The sequence below is a fragment of the Cydia amplana genome, chromosome 21 (genome assembly GCF_948474715.1).
Source record: "Cydia amplana chromosome 21, ilCydAmpl1.1, whole genome shotgun sequence".
In the NCBI taxonomy this organism is placed as follows: Eukaryota; Metazoa; Arthropoda; class Insecta; order Lepidoptera; family Tortricidae; genus Cydia; species Cydia amplana.
This window is the reverse complement of record NC_086089.1, coordinates 1444054-1458013: the sequence shown is the minus strand read 5'-3', so window position 1 is coordinate 1458013 and position 13960 is coordinate 1444054. Positions and strand designations below refer to the sequence as shown.

General features: G+C 37.3%; 1 protein-coding gene across 4 annotated transcripts in view; it reads right to left on the bottom strand.

The window, feature by feature from the left end:
* The window catches only part of LOC134658020 (nucleolar protein 4), a 184414-nt gene that overhangs the window by 82795 nt on the left and 87659 nt on the right, over window positions 1–13960 (bottom strand). For all 4 annotated transcript variants that reach the window (XM_063513617.1, XM_063513619.1, XM_063513620.1 and 1 more), the window contains 2 exons: window positions 9387–9521; window positions 6192–7028 (listed from right to left, as the gene is read on the bottom strand). In XM_063513617.1, coding sequence (XP_063369687.1) covers window positions 6192–7028; window positions 9387–9521 — 972 coding nt within the window. The remainder of the gene's footprint in view (window positions 1–6191; window positions 7029–9386; window positions 9522–13960) is intronic.

Sequence of the window (13960 nt, the reverse complement as noted above, 5' to 3'; positions counted from 1 at the left end):
TATATAAATGCAAGTGTCCTGACTGACTGACTGACTGACTGACTGACTGACTGACTGATTCATCAACGCAGAGCCGAAACTACAAAAGCTAGAAAGTTGAAATTTGCACACTAGGTTGCATTTGTAAAGTGTACAGGAGATAAGAAGCGATTTTGAAAAATTCAACCCCTAAGGGGGTTAAAAAGGGGATGAAAGGTTGTATGGGGTTCAAGTTTTAGTTTAAGCTAGGAATTTGAAACTTTGTGAAACTGTATTATATTAAAAAACAAGAAAACTAATTTCAGCGTTTTCGAAAATTCGTCCCCCAAGGTGGTGAAAAAGGGGTTGAAAGTTTGTATGGAGATCAAATATTTTTGTGAGTGTGGGACTTGAAACTTTGTATATGGGTATATTATTATAAGACAGGAAAAGTAATTTCAGCGTTTTTGAAAATTCATCCCCTAACAGGGTTAAAAAGGGGTTGAATGTTTGAATTCATTACAAATGCGTTGAAACTTCTTAGAAAGGCATAATAGCCGATTACAAAACAAAGTAATTGCGACGTTTTAGGAAATTCAACCCCTAAGGGGGTAAAAAAGGGGATGAAACTTTGTCTTGGGGTGCAAATTTTATTTTAAGCTAGGACCTTGAAACTTTGCAAAAAGGTATTAAATTAAAAAAACAAGAAAACTAAATTCAGCGTTTTTAAAAATTCATCCCCCGAGGTGGAGAAAAAGGGATTGAAAGTTTGTACGGAGATCAAATATTATTGACGGTGCGGGACTTGAGTCTTTGTATAAAGCCATATTATTAGAACTCAAGAAAAGTAATTTCAGCGTTTTTAAAAATTCATCCCTTAAAAGGGTTAAAAAGGAGATGAAAGGTTGTATGGGGTTCAAGATTTATTTTAAGCTAGGAATTTGAAACTTTGTAAAAATGTATTATATTAGAAAATAAGAAAACTAATTTCAGCGTTTTCGAAAATTCATCCCCCAAGATGGTGAAAAAGGGGTTGTAAGTTTGTATGGATATCAAATATTTTTGTGAGTGTGTGACTTTAAACTTTGTATATGGGAATATTATTATAAGACAGGAAAAGTAATTTCAGCGTTTTTAAAAATTCATCCCCTAACAGGGTTAAAAAGGGGTTGAAAGTTTGAATCCATTACAAATGCTTTGAAACTTCTTAGAAAGGCATAGCCGATTACAAAAAAAAGTAATTGCGACGTTTTAGGAAATTCAACCCCTAAGGGGGTAAAAAAAGGGGATGAAACTTTGTCTTGGGGTGCAAATTTTATTTTAAGCTAGGACCTTGAAACTTAGCAAAAAGGTATTAAATTAAAAAACAAGAAAACTAATTTCAGCGTTTTTAAAAATTCATCCCCCGAGGTGGTGAAAACGGGGTTGAAAGTTTGTACGGAGATCAAATATTATTGAGAGTGCGGGACTTGAGTCTTTGTATAAAGCCATATTATTAAAACTCAAGAAAAGTAATTTCAGCGTTTTTAAAAATTCATCCCTTAAAAGGGTTAAAAAGGGGGATGAAAGGTTGTATGGGGTTCAAGATTTATTTTAAGCTATGAATTTGAAACTTTGTAAAAATGTATTATATTAGAAAATAAGAAAACTTATTTCAGCGTTTTCGAAAATTCATCCCCCAAGGTGGTGAAAAAGGGGTTGTAAGTTTGTATGGATATCAAATATTTTTGTGAGTGTGTGACTTTAAACTTTGTATATGGGTATATTATTATAAGACAGGAAAAGTAAATTCAGCGTTTTTAAAAATTCATCCCCTAACAGGGTTAAAAAGGGGTTGAAAGTTTGAATCCATTACAAATGCTTTGAAACTTCTTAGAAAGGCATAATAGCCGATTACAAAAAAAAGTAATTGCGACGTTTTAGGAAATTCAACCCCTAAGGGGGTAAAAAAAGGGGATGAAACTTTGTCTTGGGGTGCAAATTTTATTTTAAGCTAGGACCTTGAAACTTTGCAAAAAGGTATTAAATTAAAAAACAAGAAAACTAATTTCAGCGTTTTTAAAAATTCATCCCCCGAGGTGGTGAAAAAGGGGTTGAAAGTTTGTACGGAGATCAAATATTATTGAGAGTGCGGGACTTGAGTCTTTGTATAAAGCCATATTATTAAAACTCAAGAAAAGTAATTTCAACGTTTTTAAAAATTCATCCCTTAAAAGGGTTAAAAAGGGGATGACAGGTTGTATGGGGTTCAAGATTTATTTTAAGCTATGAATTTGAAACTTTGTAAAAATGTATTATATTAGAAAATAAGAAAAGTAATTTCAGCGTTTTCGAAAATTCATCCCCCAAGGTGGTGAAAAAGGGGTTGTAAGTTTGTATGGATATCAAATATTTTTGTGAGTGTGTGACTTTAAACTTTGTATATGGGTATATTATTATAAGACAGGAAAAGTAAATTCAGCGTTTTTAAAAATTCATCCCCTAACAGGGTTAAAAAGGGGTTGAAAGTTTGAATCCATTACAAATGCTTTGAAACTTCTTAGAAAGGCATAATAGCCGATTACAAAAAAAAGTAATTGCGACGTTTTAGGAAATTCAACCCCTAAGGGGGTAAAAAAAGGGGATGAAACTTTGTCTTGGGGTGCAAATTTTATTTTAAGCTAGGACCTTGAAACTTTGCAAAAAGGTATTAAATTAAAAAACAAGAAAACTAATTTCAGCGTTTTTAAAAATTCATCCCCCGAGGTGGTGAAAAAGGGGTTGAAAGTTTGTACGGAGATCAAATATTATTGAGAGTGCGGGACTTGAGTCTTTGTATAAAGCCATATTATTAAAACTCAAGAAAAGTAATTTCAGCGTTTTTAAAAATTCATCCCTTAAAAGGGTTAAAAATGGGGATGAAAGGTTGTATGGGGTTCAAGATTTATTTTAAGCTAGGAATTTGAAACTTTGTAAAATTGTATTATATTAGAAAATAAGAAAACTAATTTCAGCGTTTTCGAAAATTCATCCCCCAAGGTGGTGAAAAAGGGGTTGTAAGTTTGTATGGATATCAAATATTTTTGTGAGTGTGTGACTTTAAACTTTGTATACGGGGATATTATTATAAGACAGGAAAAGTAATTTCAGCGTTTTTAAAAATTCATCCCCTAACAGGGTTAAAAAGGGGTTGAAACTTTGAATCCATTACAAATGCTTTGAAACTTCTTAGAAAGGCATAATAGCCGATTACAAAAATAGTAATTGCGACGTTTTAGGAAATTCAACCCCTAAGGGGGTAAAAAAGGGGATGAAACTTTGTCTTGGTGTGCAAATTTTATTTTAAGCTAGGACCTTGAAACTTTGCAAAAAGGTATTAAATTAAAAAACAAGAAAACTAATTTCAGCGTTTTTAAAAATTCATCCCCCGAGGTGGTGAAAAAGGGGTTAAAAGTTTGTACGGAGGTCAAATATTTTTGAGAGTGCGGGACTTGAATCTTTGTATAAAGCCGTTTTTAAAAATTCATCCCTTAAATTAAAAAGGGGTTGAAAGATTGAATAAGGTTTAAATTTTATTTTAAGCTACGAATTGGAACTTCGTAAAAAGTTATATCATTAAAAGAGAAGAAAGCTAATTTCAGCGTTTTTCAAAATTCAACATTTAAGGTGGTGAAAAGGGGGTAGAAAATTTGTATGGAGGTCAACATTTATTTTTTTAAAGTGCGGTACTTGCATCTTTGTATAATGACATATTATTAGAATACGAGAAAAGTAATTTCAGCGTTTTTAAAAATTCATCCCCTATAAGGGTTCAAAAGGGGTTGAAAGTTTGTACAAGGTTAAAATTTTATTTAATGCTAGGAACGTGAAACTTCGTAAAAAGGTATTTTATTAAAAAACAAGAAAACTAATTTCAGAGTCTTTGATAATTCATCCCCCAAGGTGGTGAAAAAGGGGGTTGAAAATTTGTATGGAACCCAAATATTTATTTGAGTGCGGGACTTGAATCGTTGTATAAAGGCATATTATTAGAATACAAGAAAAGTAATTTAACAGCGTTTTTAAAAAATCATCCCCTAAAGGTTTAAACAGGGGTTGAGAGTTGGTAGAGGGTTCAAATTTTATTTAAAACTAGGAACTTCAAACTTCGTAAATAGGTAGTTAGGTAGTAGGTTTTATTAAATAGTGAACTTGATAATCTTCTGGGGGTTGAGAGAGATTATATCGAGAACAATCTTATTCAGAGGGGCTTAAAACTTCGTAGCCAGGTTGTGAAAGACAAATCTCATGCGTTGTATAATACGAGTAATTAACAAATGATTAACCGTCCCTACTGCTATCTTTTGCTGCATAATGTTCTAAGTTAATGTAGAATTGATAACCACCAATATACAAATCCACGCGTACGAAGTCGCGGGCAACAGCTAGTATATATATACGTACATATAAAAAAATATACAAGAATTGCTCGTTTAAGGGTATAAGATAAGATAACACCCCTAAGGGGTTAAAAATAAAACCAAATTTTGTGTGTAACCTAAACCATAAGCCTATTTACACCGCCACATATTTAGCAGGGATGTTGCGATCATCCGCATCCGCATCCGCAACCGCGGAACTTCCGCATTATTTTCAACATCCGCATCCGCATAAAATCGATGCGGAGCTTATGCGGATGCGGATGTTGAACAAGTCGGTACAGGAACGTCTTAGCGGCGGCGTAAGTGCTAGGTAATTTCGTCATTACTTATAACGAAATCGTCTAGATCCAGAAAAGTCGGCGAAGTTACTGTTTATTAAATATAACGCACCTATATTCTTGCTCAAATACTAAACGTTTCGTTTTTTTTATTAAAAAATACTAAACATGTAATATTTGACGTTTTCTAAGTACCTAATCTTGACATCCGCATCCGCGGATGTGAGCCTTTAAATATCCGCATCCGCATCCGCGGATGTCAAAAAATCTGCATCCGCAACATCCGTGATATTTAGACACTGCCGAGCCGAGATTCAGAGCTTTACTAAAGTTAAAATTTACAATTTGCTGATCCACCATAAAATGGATAAGCTATGCAAAAAGTTGAATCTGAAACTAACACACAACTCCGTATCTGATCGAATAGAGTTTCTAAATCATAACCCTCGGGTACAAAGGGCGGATTGGTCCCACAAAGGCGCGCTTGCGGGCCTGACTACCGACCACCGCAGTTTTATGCCGCCTTAGTTGGCAGAAGTTTAGGCTACGGTTAAATGCGGTCGAACCCGCAAAATTTATATTTGTTTAGAGAAAAAGGTCTGCTCGTGTAACCCAGGGTGGGTGGGTTACGGGTTACCCTGCCCTATCGTGAAACGGGATTTTACACATCAATACGTTTCAGAGCGAAGTTTCGGCGTCAGCGAATAGATAGTCATTAGTTCACTTAACTATATGAACAGTGTAAAATTACTAGTATTTTATGATATCAGAAGTATTAGGGAGATCGAGCTTTGCTTGGAAAACATATAAAAACTCAAAAGTGCGCGTTTTCCCAGAGATAAGACCTAGCTAGATCGATTTTTCGCCCCCGAAATCCCGTTTTTAGTTAGAGCTGCCCACGTTAGAGCCGTTTCCGAGATTCCTGAAATATATATACAAGAATTGCTATTTAGTTTAAAGGTATAAGATAAGACAACAACATATGTTATGTTGAGTACCTATTTCGACAAAAATACGGATGGAATTACAGACATGAAGTAGACTGTCACTTGTACCATGTCAAAATAAATATTTAGATACTTATTTATTCCATTAGCTAAGTATTAGGTCTCATCTAAATAATTATTATATTAGCTTAAGAAATATTTGGATCAAGGTATAAAAGCAAGATTTTTTGCTATTTGGCGTAATAATTGCACTATTTGCTTGTTGCTTTGGCTGCAAATACAAGAGCGCTACTTATTGTCCATCATAATTTAGTTGTTTAATTACTGAACCGGGTTTTCCTTATAAGGTATATACAAGGTGTTTATCAAGGTCCAGCCATTCTTATACGATTAGTGCATCCCGTAGTTCAGTATCCTTCATAAATATTCTGCTCGCATAGTGACCAACCAATGATGAAAAATTGCTTAGCTCACATTTGTGAAGGCACGTTGTGCAGTTTCCATTATCCTAATTAAATAAATGTTATAAATCGACCTAGTCCCACAATAAAGATATACGTTAATTGAAAGACATAAACGCCTAATGGCTATAATCATGCGAAACTTACCTTATTTTCCATGTCCAGTCGTTCTTGATACGCCATACTCCGCATATGCTTGAGATACGCCGTCGTTATGGGCACGCTATAGTCCACCTCCTCCCCACCAAAGTACACCCCCCCATCCGGCCGCCACGGCTTTGGAAACCGTTCGAACGAATTGGAATACTCTAAACTCGAAGGCAACAACTTCTTTCTAGGCGGAGATGCCGACTTCGGAGGGTCTTTAGATGTCAAATTAGCTACGTCCAAGGGATTATACTTCTTCTGTTTCTTATCATCAGTCTTTTCTTCTTTAACTCTTACGATTTCTTTGTCTTTGTCACTATCTTCCTCTTTCGGGATCACGCTAGGGATAGGGCTGTCACTTTTGACATCTTCAACGTCGATCAAGCTGTTCTCATCTTTGTCGATCTCTGGGTCGGTTCTGACGGGTTCGTCTTCACTAAACGGCGGTTCGACGGGAGAACTTCTACTGAATAAGGGATTTGAGTCGAAACCGTTGACTTTCTTTGATGTTAGCTCTATATACGTAGGTTCCTGGTCTTCAGAGTCTGTCGCTTTCGGGCTTTCTACTTTTTTAAGAGGCTGGAGTTCGGTGTAGTCGAATTTGGGTTCGTAAGGGTAGTTGGAGTGTGCCGCGTCTATCTCTGATTCCCAGTTTCTGGTGTAATCGGTGGCGCAGTGAGGTAGGAACGGTAGGTAGGTGGGGTGGCGCGTGGGGGATGGGGAGGGAGTGGGGAGGGGTGGTGGTGAGGCGCTGCGCGGGCGCCGCGCGCACTCGGCGCATCCAGTGAGGAAGCGCGTGACTGCCTCCCGCGGCAGAAACGCGTACGTCTCCGTTATCTGCGGGCGAAAATATTCACAATTACTAGGGCACATAAATTGCGTAGGTACCTAAGACCAAGTATGGTGGGAACCAAGAAAATTGTAAGAATTTATACGCATCTTAATCACAAATATCAATCTGACCTGCAACCATTGGCTGAATAACATGGCTTACTTTACAAGTATAGCGCCTCAGTCGACTGTTATGTGTGTTGTGATCTTATACCAGAGAAATTGGAATCAAGTGATACCAAACTACGAATAGGTATGAGGTCCATAGTCTGTGTACAAGGGAGTGTTGTTTACAAAGAAGCCGGACTGTTCCGGAAGCGTCCACAATCAATTGTCCTCACTCGGAAGATACTGATTATCTGCCCAGTTTTTGAGTAGAAGTTGTACTTACGCATGGCAACCCTAAGTAGCGAGAAGCTCATTCAAATTTATACCGTATTCTCGATGAATAAAGTGTCTATTTATTCGAACTGGGCGCATAGGGTTATTACCTATGTGTGCTAGGTGCTGGGTCGCACATGTATGGTAAGGAAATGAGTCTTTTTATAACCTTTCAAGTGGCATATGTCATATTTGAGTTGCTGAAATTTGGATCCCATCAAAAACATTACATGTAAAAAGGTGCAAGTCTCGCAACGCTTCTACTACAAAAAAGTTTTGAGATGTAATGTGAAACCAAGTCGGTTATTTTAATCAGTGCCAGGGGGTGTTAAAACTGTATCAAATATATATCTTCAATTTGTAATACGTATAATGACTTGGCCATCGCACGGCTGCATAATGACATAAGGATCATCGTCACCTATTAAAAATATTTCTAATTGAACATAACGCTAGCGCTAATTGCAGTTCGAGCATTACACATATTTACGAGTAGGTACGGTACAAGTAAAGCATTATGTGCGATTGCCAAGTCATTATATGTATTACAAATTAAAGATATATATTTGATACAGTTTTAACACCCCCTGGCACTGATTAAAATAACCGACTTGGTTTCACATTACATCTCAAAACTTTTTTGTAGTAGAAGCGTTACGAGACTTGCACCTTTTTACATGTAATGTTTTTGATGGGATCTCATCTCTTTTTGTAGGCAGTCCTTCTTTTCGGGTACTCATACCCATACTATGTATACACATATCATAAAGAAACACATCTTCATTCATACTCACATCGTACATCGTAGTGTACCTTTACTTTACCTACTATTTGTAGGAACTGCAACAGTAACTTTGTAATAGCATATATTTGTATGGGATTACAAACTTACTTATGCAGTTCTTAGATCTTTAAAACGTGACTGATATTGCAATATTTTTAGGTTTTCTATGGCTTAATAAGCTGAAAACTACTTATGTTTAAAATTTGAAGCTTGTGGGTATACTAGAAGTACCTTAGAATTGTGATGATCGTAGGTGAGTGAGTGAGTGAGTGTGTCAGTGTCGAAAATAAGGAACTTTGACGTAAAATAATTCTTAAACTACTAGTTCAAATTGAATGTTTTTGAGAATATATCTTAAGCATGTTAAGCCCTATATATTACTGAAAATTCAGGGTTCTAGCTTCAGCCAGCACAAAATTACAGGACGTCGAAAATGGCCCGAATCGCTTCGAGAAAAGGATGGTACGGCCGTGCCTCTTTGTTTTGCTCGACTTGGCGGGGGCACTACCGTGCCCCCAGATTTTATTTCAATTAATCAAATTTCAGATTTAAATGACTTAAATTGTCCGGAAGCTGGTTCCTGCCACTTGAAGAGATAATAGGTATGTTCTGTACTATGTTGTTACCTATATCGTGATTTGAAAGGTCTGAATAAATCTGTTTGCTTAGTATAGGTACTTTTTATTGTAGGTATAAGTGTAATTTGCAAGTCAGCATGTATTTAGACTTAGGTAAACTAGTTGCGTGCTTTTGCGAAAAAAAAATATCCGTAAGTAGGTTATGGGCTTAGATAATTCCTATAATAATATCATTCATCTTGAATAACTAAACAAACGGTAATACATAATCTACTCATTTCGTTATTATTTAGTTAAAAATAGATTAACTTAGGCCAAAGAGAATTTGATTAAGATTAATATAATTAATTTAATTTTACGTAAAAATACCGCTAGCATAGGTATGTAGCGCCATCTATTACCACCACAACTCAAAACTTCACAGCGTTGAATTCTTATAAAGCTACGTGACCGATGTTGTTAACTTCCGTTCTAGTTGGTTCTCTGTCACACAGATGGCGCTTACATCAATAACCATTAGCCAGATTATTTTAAGAGTTCATGCTGTTCTTTTATTTTATGCTTTGGATGGCTTTGGTTAAAATTTAAAATATAAAGTTAATGATAAAAAAAGTGACTTACAGTTCTGTATGTACGCTTCTGCCCGGCATGCTTGCCTGGTCGACCTTCAAGCTCCACGTGCACGGTGTAGATGATGTCGAAAAAATTTTCAACTATCGCGACTTTTCGATACACAGGCTCCTGGTTTGGCGCGTTCTGAAACAATACAGGAAAGTGACATTAAAAATAAAAGCTAATTAATGATATAAAATGATACGTTTAATAATTTAAATAGGTACATAGGTGTAGCAGAAACTGACTGATATCCTGACATTTTAGAGTACCGAAGAATTTGACTTTAAAAAGATTTGATTCTATTTAGCCTGGATCGTGTCAATGTAGAGAACATTATATTCCATTTATAATTATAGTATTATGTTTATACAATAATAATACATTGTTCAAAGGTTCAAATAAAAGTAAATATATCAAGTTATGGATACTAGCGACATCTATTCATCCTCTATTACACTTCCCTAACTGTACAGCAACTAACATCTTGTTCCGCTACTCGCCGATAGGTGGCGACACCATCATCTCTCGGAGCTAAATAATTCGTTATTACTGTTATCAGCTGTAATGTTGTGTACTGTTTGTGATGTCGACTCGTACATGCCGTGAAGATTAAACGACAAGGTTTCAGTTTCACTTAAAACAATTATTCTGGCACTCGCGCTAACAAGAATGTCACTTATGGTTCGTTAAAAAAAATGGTAAAATCAAGATGGAAATTGTATAAGGTACCCTACATTACGCCATTTACGCCTGACCCGACCACAGACATGTCATTGTCATCGCTCTATTTCTATGGACCCGACACGCATTTGCCGGTTTTTTTCGTCAAGCTTTTGGATTGGTGATAAAAGGGAAATAACCGTATTTATTTTGATATGTTTTAATTTGATAGCCTATCTGTACTGTATGTGCAATGCATAGTTTTGGGTGCAATAATTCGCGACGAGGCGGGACCATTTTGATGACGTCATTGCGCTGAAGTAAATGGCCTGCGCCAAGTTGGTCTCCCAGCAGTTTTGGGGCCCCATTAATGGGTTGGACACGGGTCCAACCCAACCACATACTACAAATTGGTACCGCTTCTGAACTATATCTTCGACCGTTTCCCGAGGATTTTTGCTTACGACAGTAGGTTTAAATTCACTGGGTCTGCTATAATTTTTTCAGAGGTTTTAAAAATAGAGAGTTATGGCTATAAAGGCAGCAAAGCTAAAGTTAAAAAGTACGTACAGCAGTTGCCGTATTAAGTATAAGTATGTAATATACCTAATTATGATTACCTAGAATCAGATGATGAGTAACTACCGTCTCTTCCGGATAAGTCTTTCCAGAGTTTCTCTTACACTCAATCATATTTTTGCCGAGATATTAGTGCTAAGCAACTAACACACTGTGCTTAACTAATTAGGCTCATAAATAACGTGGACAGCAATTAGTCGGACACCAGGCGGCCAGCGTCGCGAGGAGGTAATTAGCTGGACTGTCCGGGACCGCGTAATTACGGGCTCGGCGTGGAAGCGGTCGCTTAGCATTTCATGATTACCTAGTGCAAAGGTGTTTCAAACTGAGAGCAAAGCAGGCTATGTTTTTTTTTCCGACGAGGCAATTTGTGTTGGTTGGTATTTTTATTTCTTTGACACATCCCAATTGCTCAAGCACAGAGGACAAGATTTTTGTGTTTAGCCTGGTTTAGCGGTAGGCCCTCTGATGTGTCTCTCTCTAAGTCTCCACCGACAAAAGCTTTTTCCGAGAGCTCAGTCTGGCAACCACCACCAAGATAAGCGAGAGTACGAGCATAATAAGCACCAAGTATGAATGATTACTTTAACCCTACTTGGCATTATAGGATGTAGGTGTATTAAGTAGGAGATTTTGCTCAATGATAGTAAACTTGTGAATTCAGAATTGTGACGTACCAATTAACGCAAAAGACACCCGAAAATTATTCCACGAAAGCACTGATTAACAAAGTTAACTAAAATAATGAAACGAATTGCGACGAAACACGACACTTCAGTGTGCTAGCCCGGATAATCCCAGCCTCTAGCTGCTACCAGGCTATAAATTGCAGCGCTACTGCTCTGAGCTGAGCAAAAACACTTCCCGCTAGTGCGGAGAACCTGGCATTAGCAATAAACTGAGCGAGGGTTGCACGAATGCAAGCGGTAACGAAATAGAAAACATGATTAGAGGTTTTGATGATGGATATGGAAGATGACGTAAAAAATTGTAAAACTATTGTAGTTGTTGACTGTGCAAACGATAGTTCAATAATATTTTTAAGCAACTAAGCGCCAGTTGTACCAACCCACTAACCCAAGGTTAATCGGTTAAACCTAACCCAGTGTGAAATTGTACTGGTAACGATGGTAACTCCCGGTTTAACCAGTTAACCCCGGGTTAGTGAATGGTCAAAGTAGCAAAGCAAAAAAATATAGGGATGATAAATGTGATACATTATTCTTGTCGTTTTCTATAAACGATTGTCTCATGGCTAGGCCACAAAGAAAGATCCACACGTGCATGCCTTACAGACTTATCTAATCATGGGACATAGCGGCTCCTTTGCATAATCTGCTCGCAATTCGCAGAACGGTCGTCACCCGAGACGCGGCAGATCGGCCCGGGCCGGTATCTGCAACTAATGGCCCGTGATTGCCGACATCGAGTCGCAAACTATAGGGCTACCGAGAGTACCGAGGCCACCGAGGACAGGATCTAAAGTGTACCTACCTACTGAAAAGACTGGTGCATTTGTTAAGTGCATTTATGTGCGTGGTTTAGATTTTGATGCTTTGCAAAAAGGACTTAGATTTGAATTAGACTTAAACCGACCGGGATATGAACCGTGATTACCTTTTGTAATAGGTATTCACGGTTCATATCCCGGTCCATATAAGTCTAGTGAATCATTCAAAACTGTTAGATTTGAATTGCTAAATGTCGTAAATATCCTCAAAAACTAGCAGGTGATAGTCGGATCTTGATCTCTCCTTTCTTATACGTTTAATAGTACTGAAGTCACAGTTATAGCCGTACAGATTTATCAATATCAATATACATATTATAAAACAAAGTCCCCTGCCGCGTCTGTCTGTCTGTATGTTCGCGATAAACTCAAAAACTACTGTACGGATTTTCATGCGGTCTTCACCTATTAATCTGTCAGCTCACACGGCTCATATATGAGCCAGAAGTGCCAGAACGCTTATGGTGACGTCATATCGTGGGATTCGACAGGTTAATAGAGTGATTCTTGAGTGGTTTTGGTGTATAATTTGTAAAGGTTTTATGTAAATTCGTTGAACTACCCGTGCGAAGCCGGGGCGGGTCGCTATTAATACTGCATATACAAAGAGTATTTACAAATGTTTGGTAACAATACCGTTTCATATGCGGTCATATTTATATGATTGACTCTAGAGATTGTTTAATATTCTCATTTTTCTCATCATTAGTAATATTATTCAACTTTAGTGTAGTAAAGATACCAATAACGAGATTTTGTGCCAAATTAAAGGATTGCAATAAATAAACATGTTTTTTTTGTACAAAATAATGTCGCTGCATCACCAGCACTAATATCATCATCCTCGGAATAATCCTGAAAGTTTCGCCTCGTCGTCCGTCTGGTTGCAAACGGTTTTGCAACTAAGCATCTATCATCTCTGCTCGGCGTGTGTCGGTTATCGATGCCCCTAATGGCCTGCTGCTCACAAAGTAGTTTATAATCATCTGTGAGCTCGTCTCGGCAAGATTGTTCGTAGAACCGATGGCCGTTGGGGCAGAAAGGTGCTTAAAGCCGTTGGTCGACGGACCGATCACCGAGTAATGGTCGGCGATTAGAGAACGAGCGGGTACCGGCATTTTTAGAGCTGCCGATACAGAAGATATAACCTCAATGAAAACGGATCACTGTTAAGAAATTTATCTAAGTATTATGGCTCCTCTACACGTTGGCCCAGTCTAGTGGTCCAATATGATGGGCCAACGTGTAGAGAGGGTAGTGGTGTCGGTTGGCTTATGGCGCGGCGAATGGCGATGGGATGGCCGCGGTGTCGGTTTTTCGGCACACATCAAAGGTAGTGGGCCAGCGATGGCGGTACGCATCTACACGTGGCCCAATCCATAGTGCGCGCTCGAACGCGGTCGAGTGTGGACGTTTGCGCTCAGTATCAATTTACGGCTTTTTTAATTAAAAATGACGAGTACGTGGCCTCATTATGGAAGTAATGAAGGAATAGGAAATTTACGCAGACAGTACATTTACAATTTAAATAAATAAATATAACAATATATACTAACAGTTAAATAAATGATTATTAGATACATATCTAACTATACATAGTAAGTACCTACACTGCACAATTTGCACAGTTATGTTGGTAAGCTAGTATCAAAATTATAATATGATCTAAAATAATTAAAGCAAATTGTATGGTAACATGAAATTAAAAAAGATATTTAATTAATTTAATTCTTTAAAAAAATCTAACATTCATTTTTTTTCGGAAAGTATGTAATGTATCATCAAAAAACTCCTGCAGCTTCTACGCAATTTTTTTTTTTAATTACTTGAA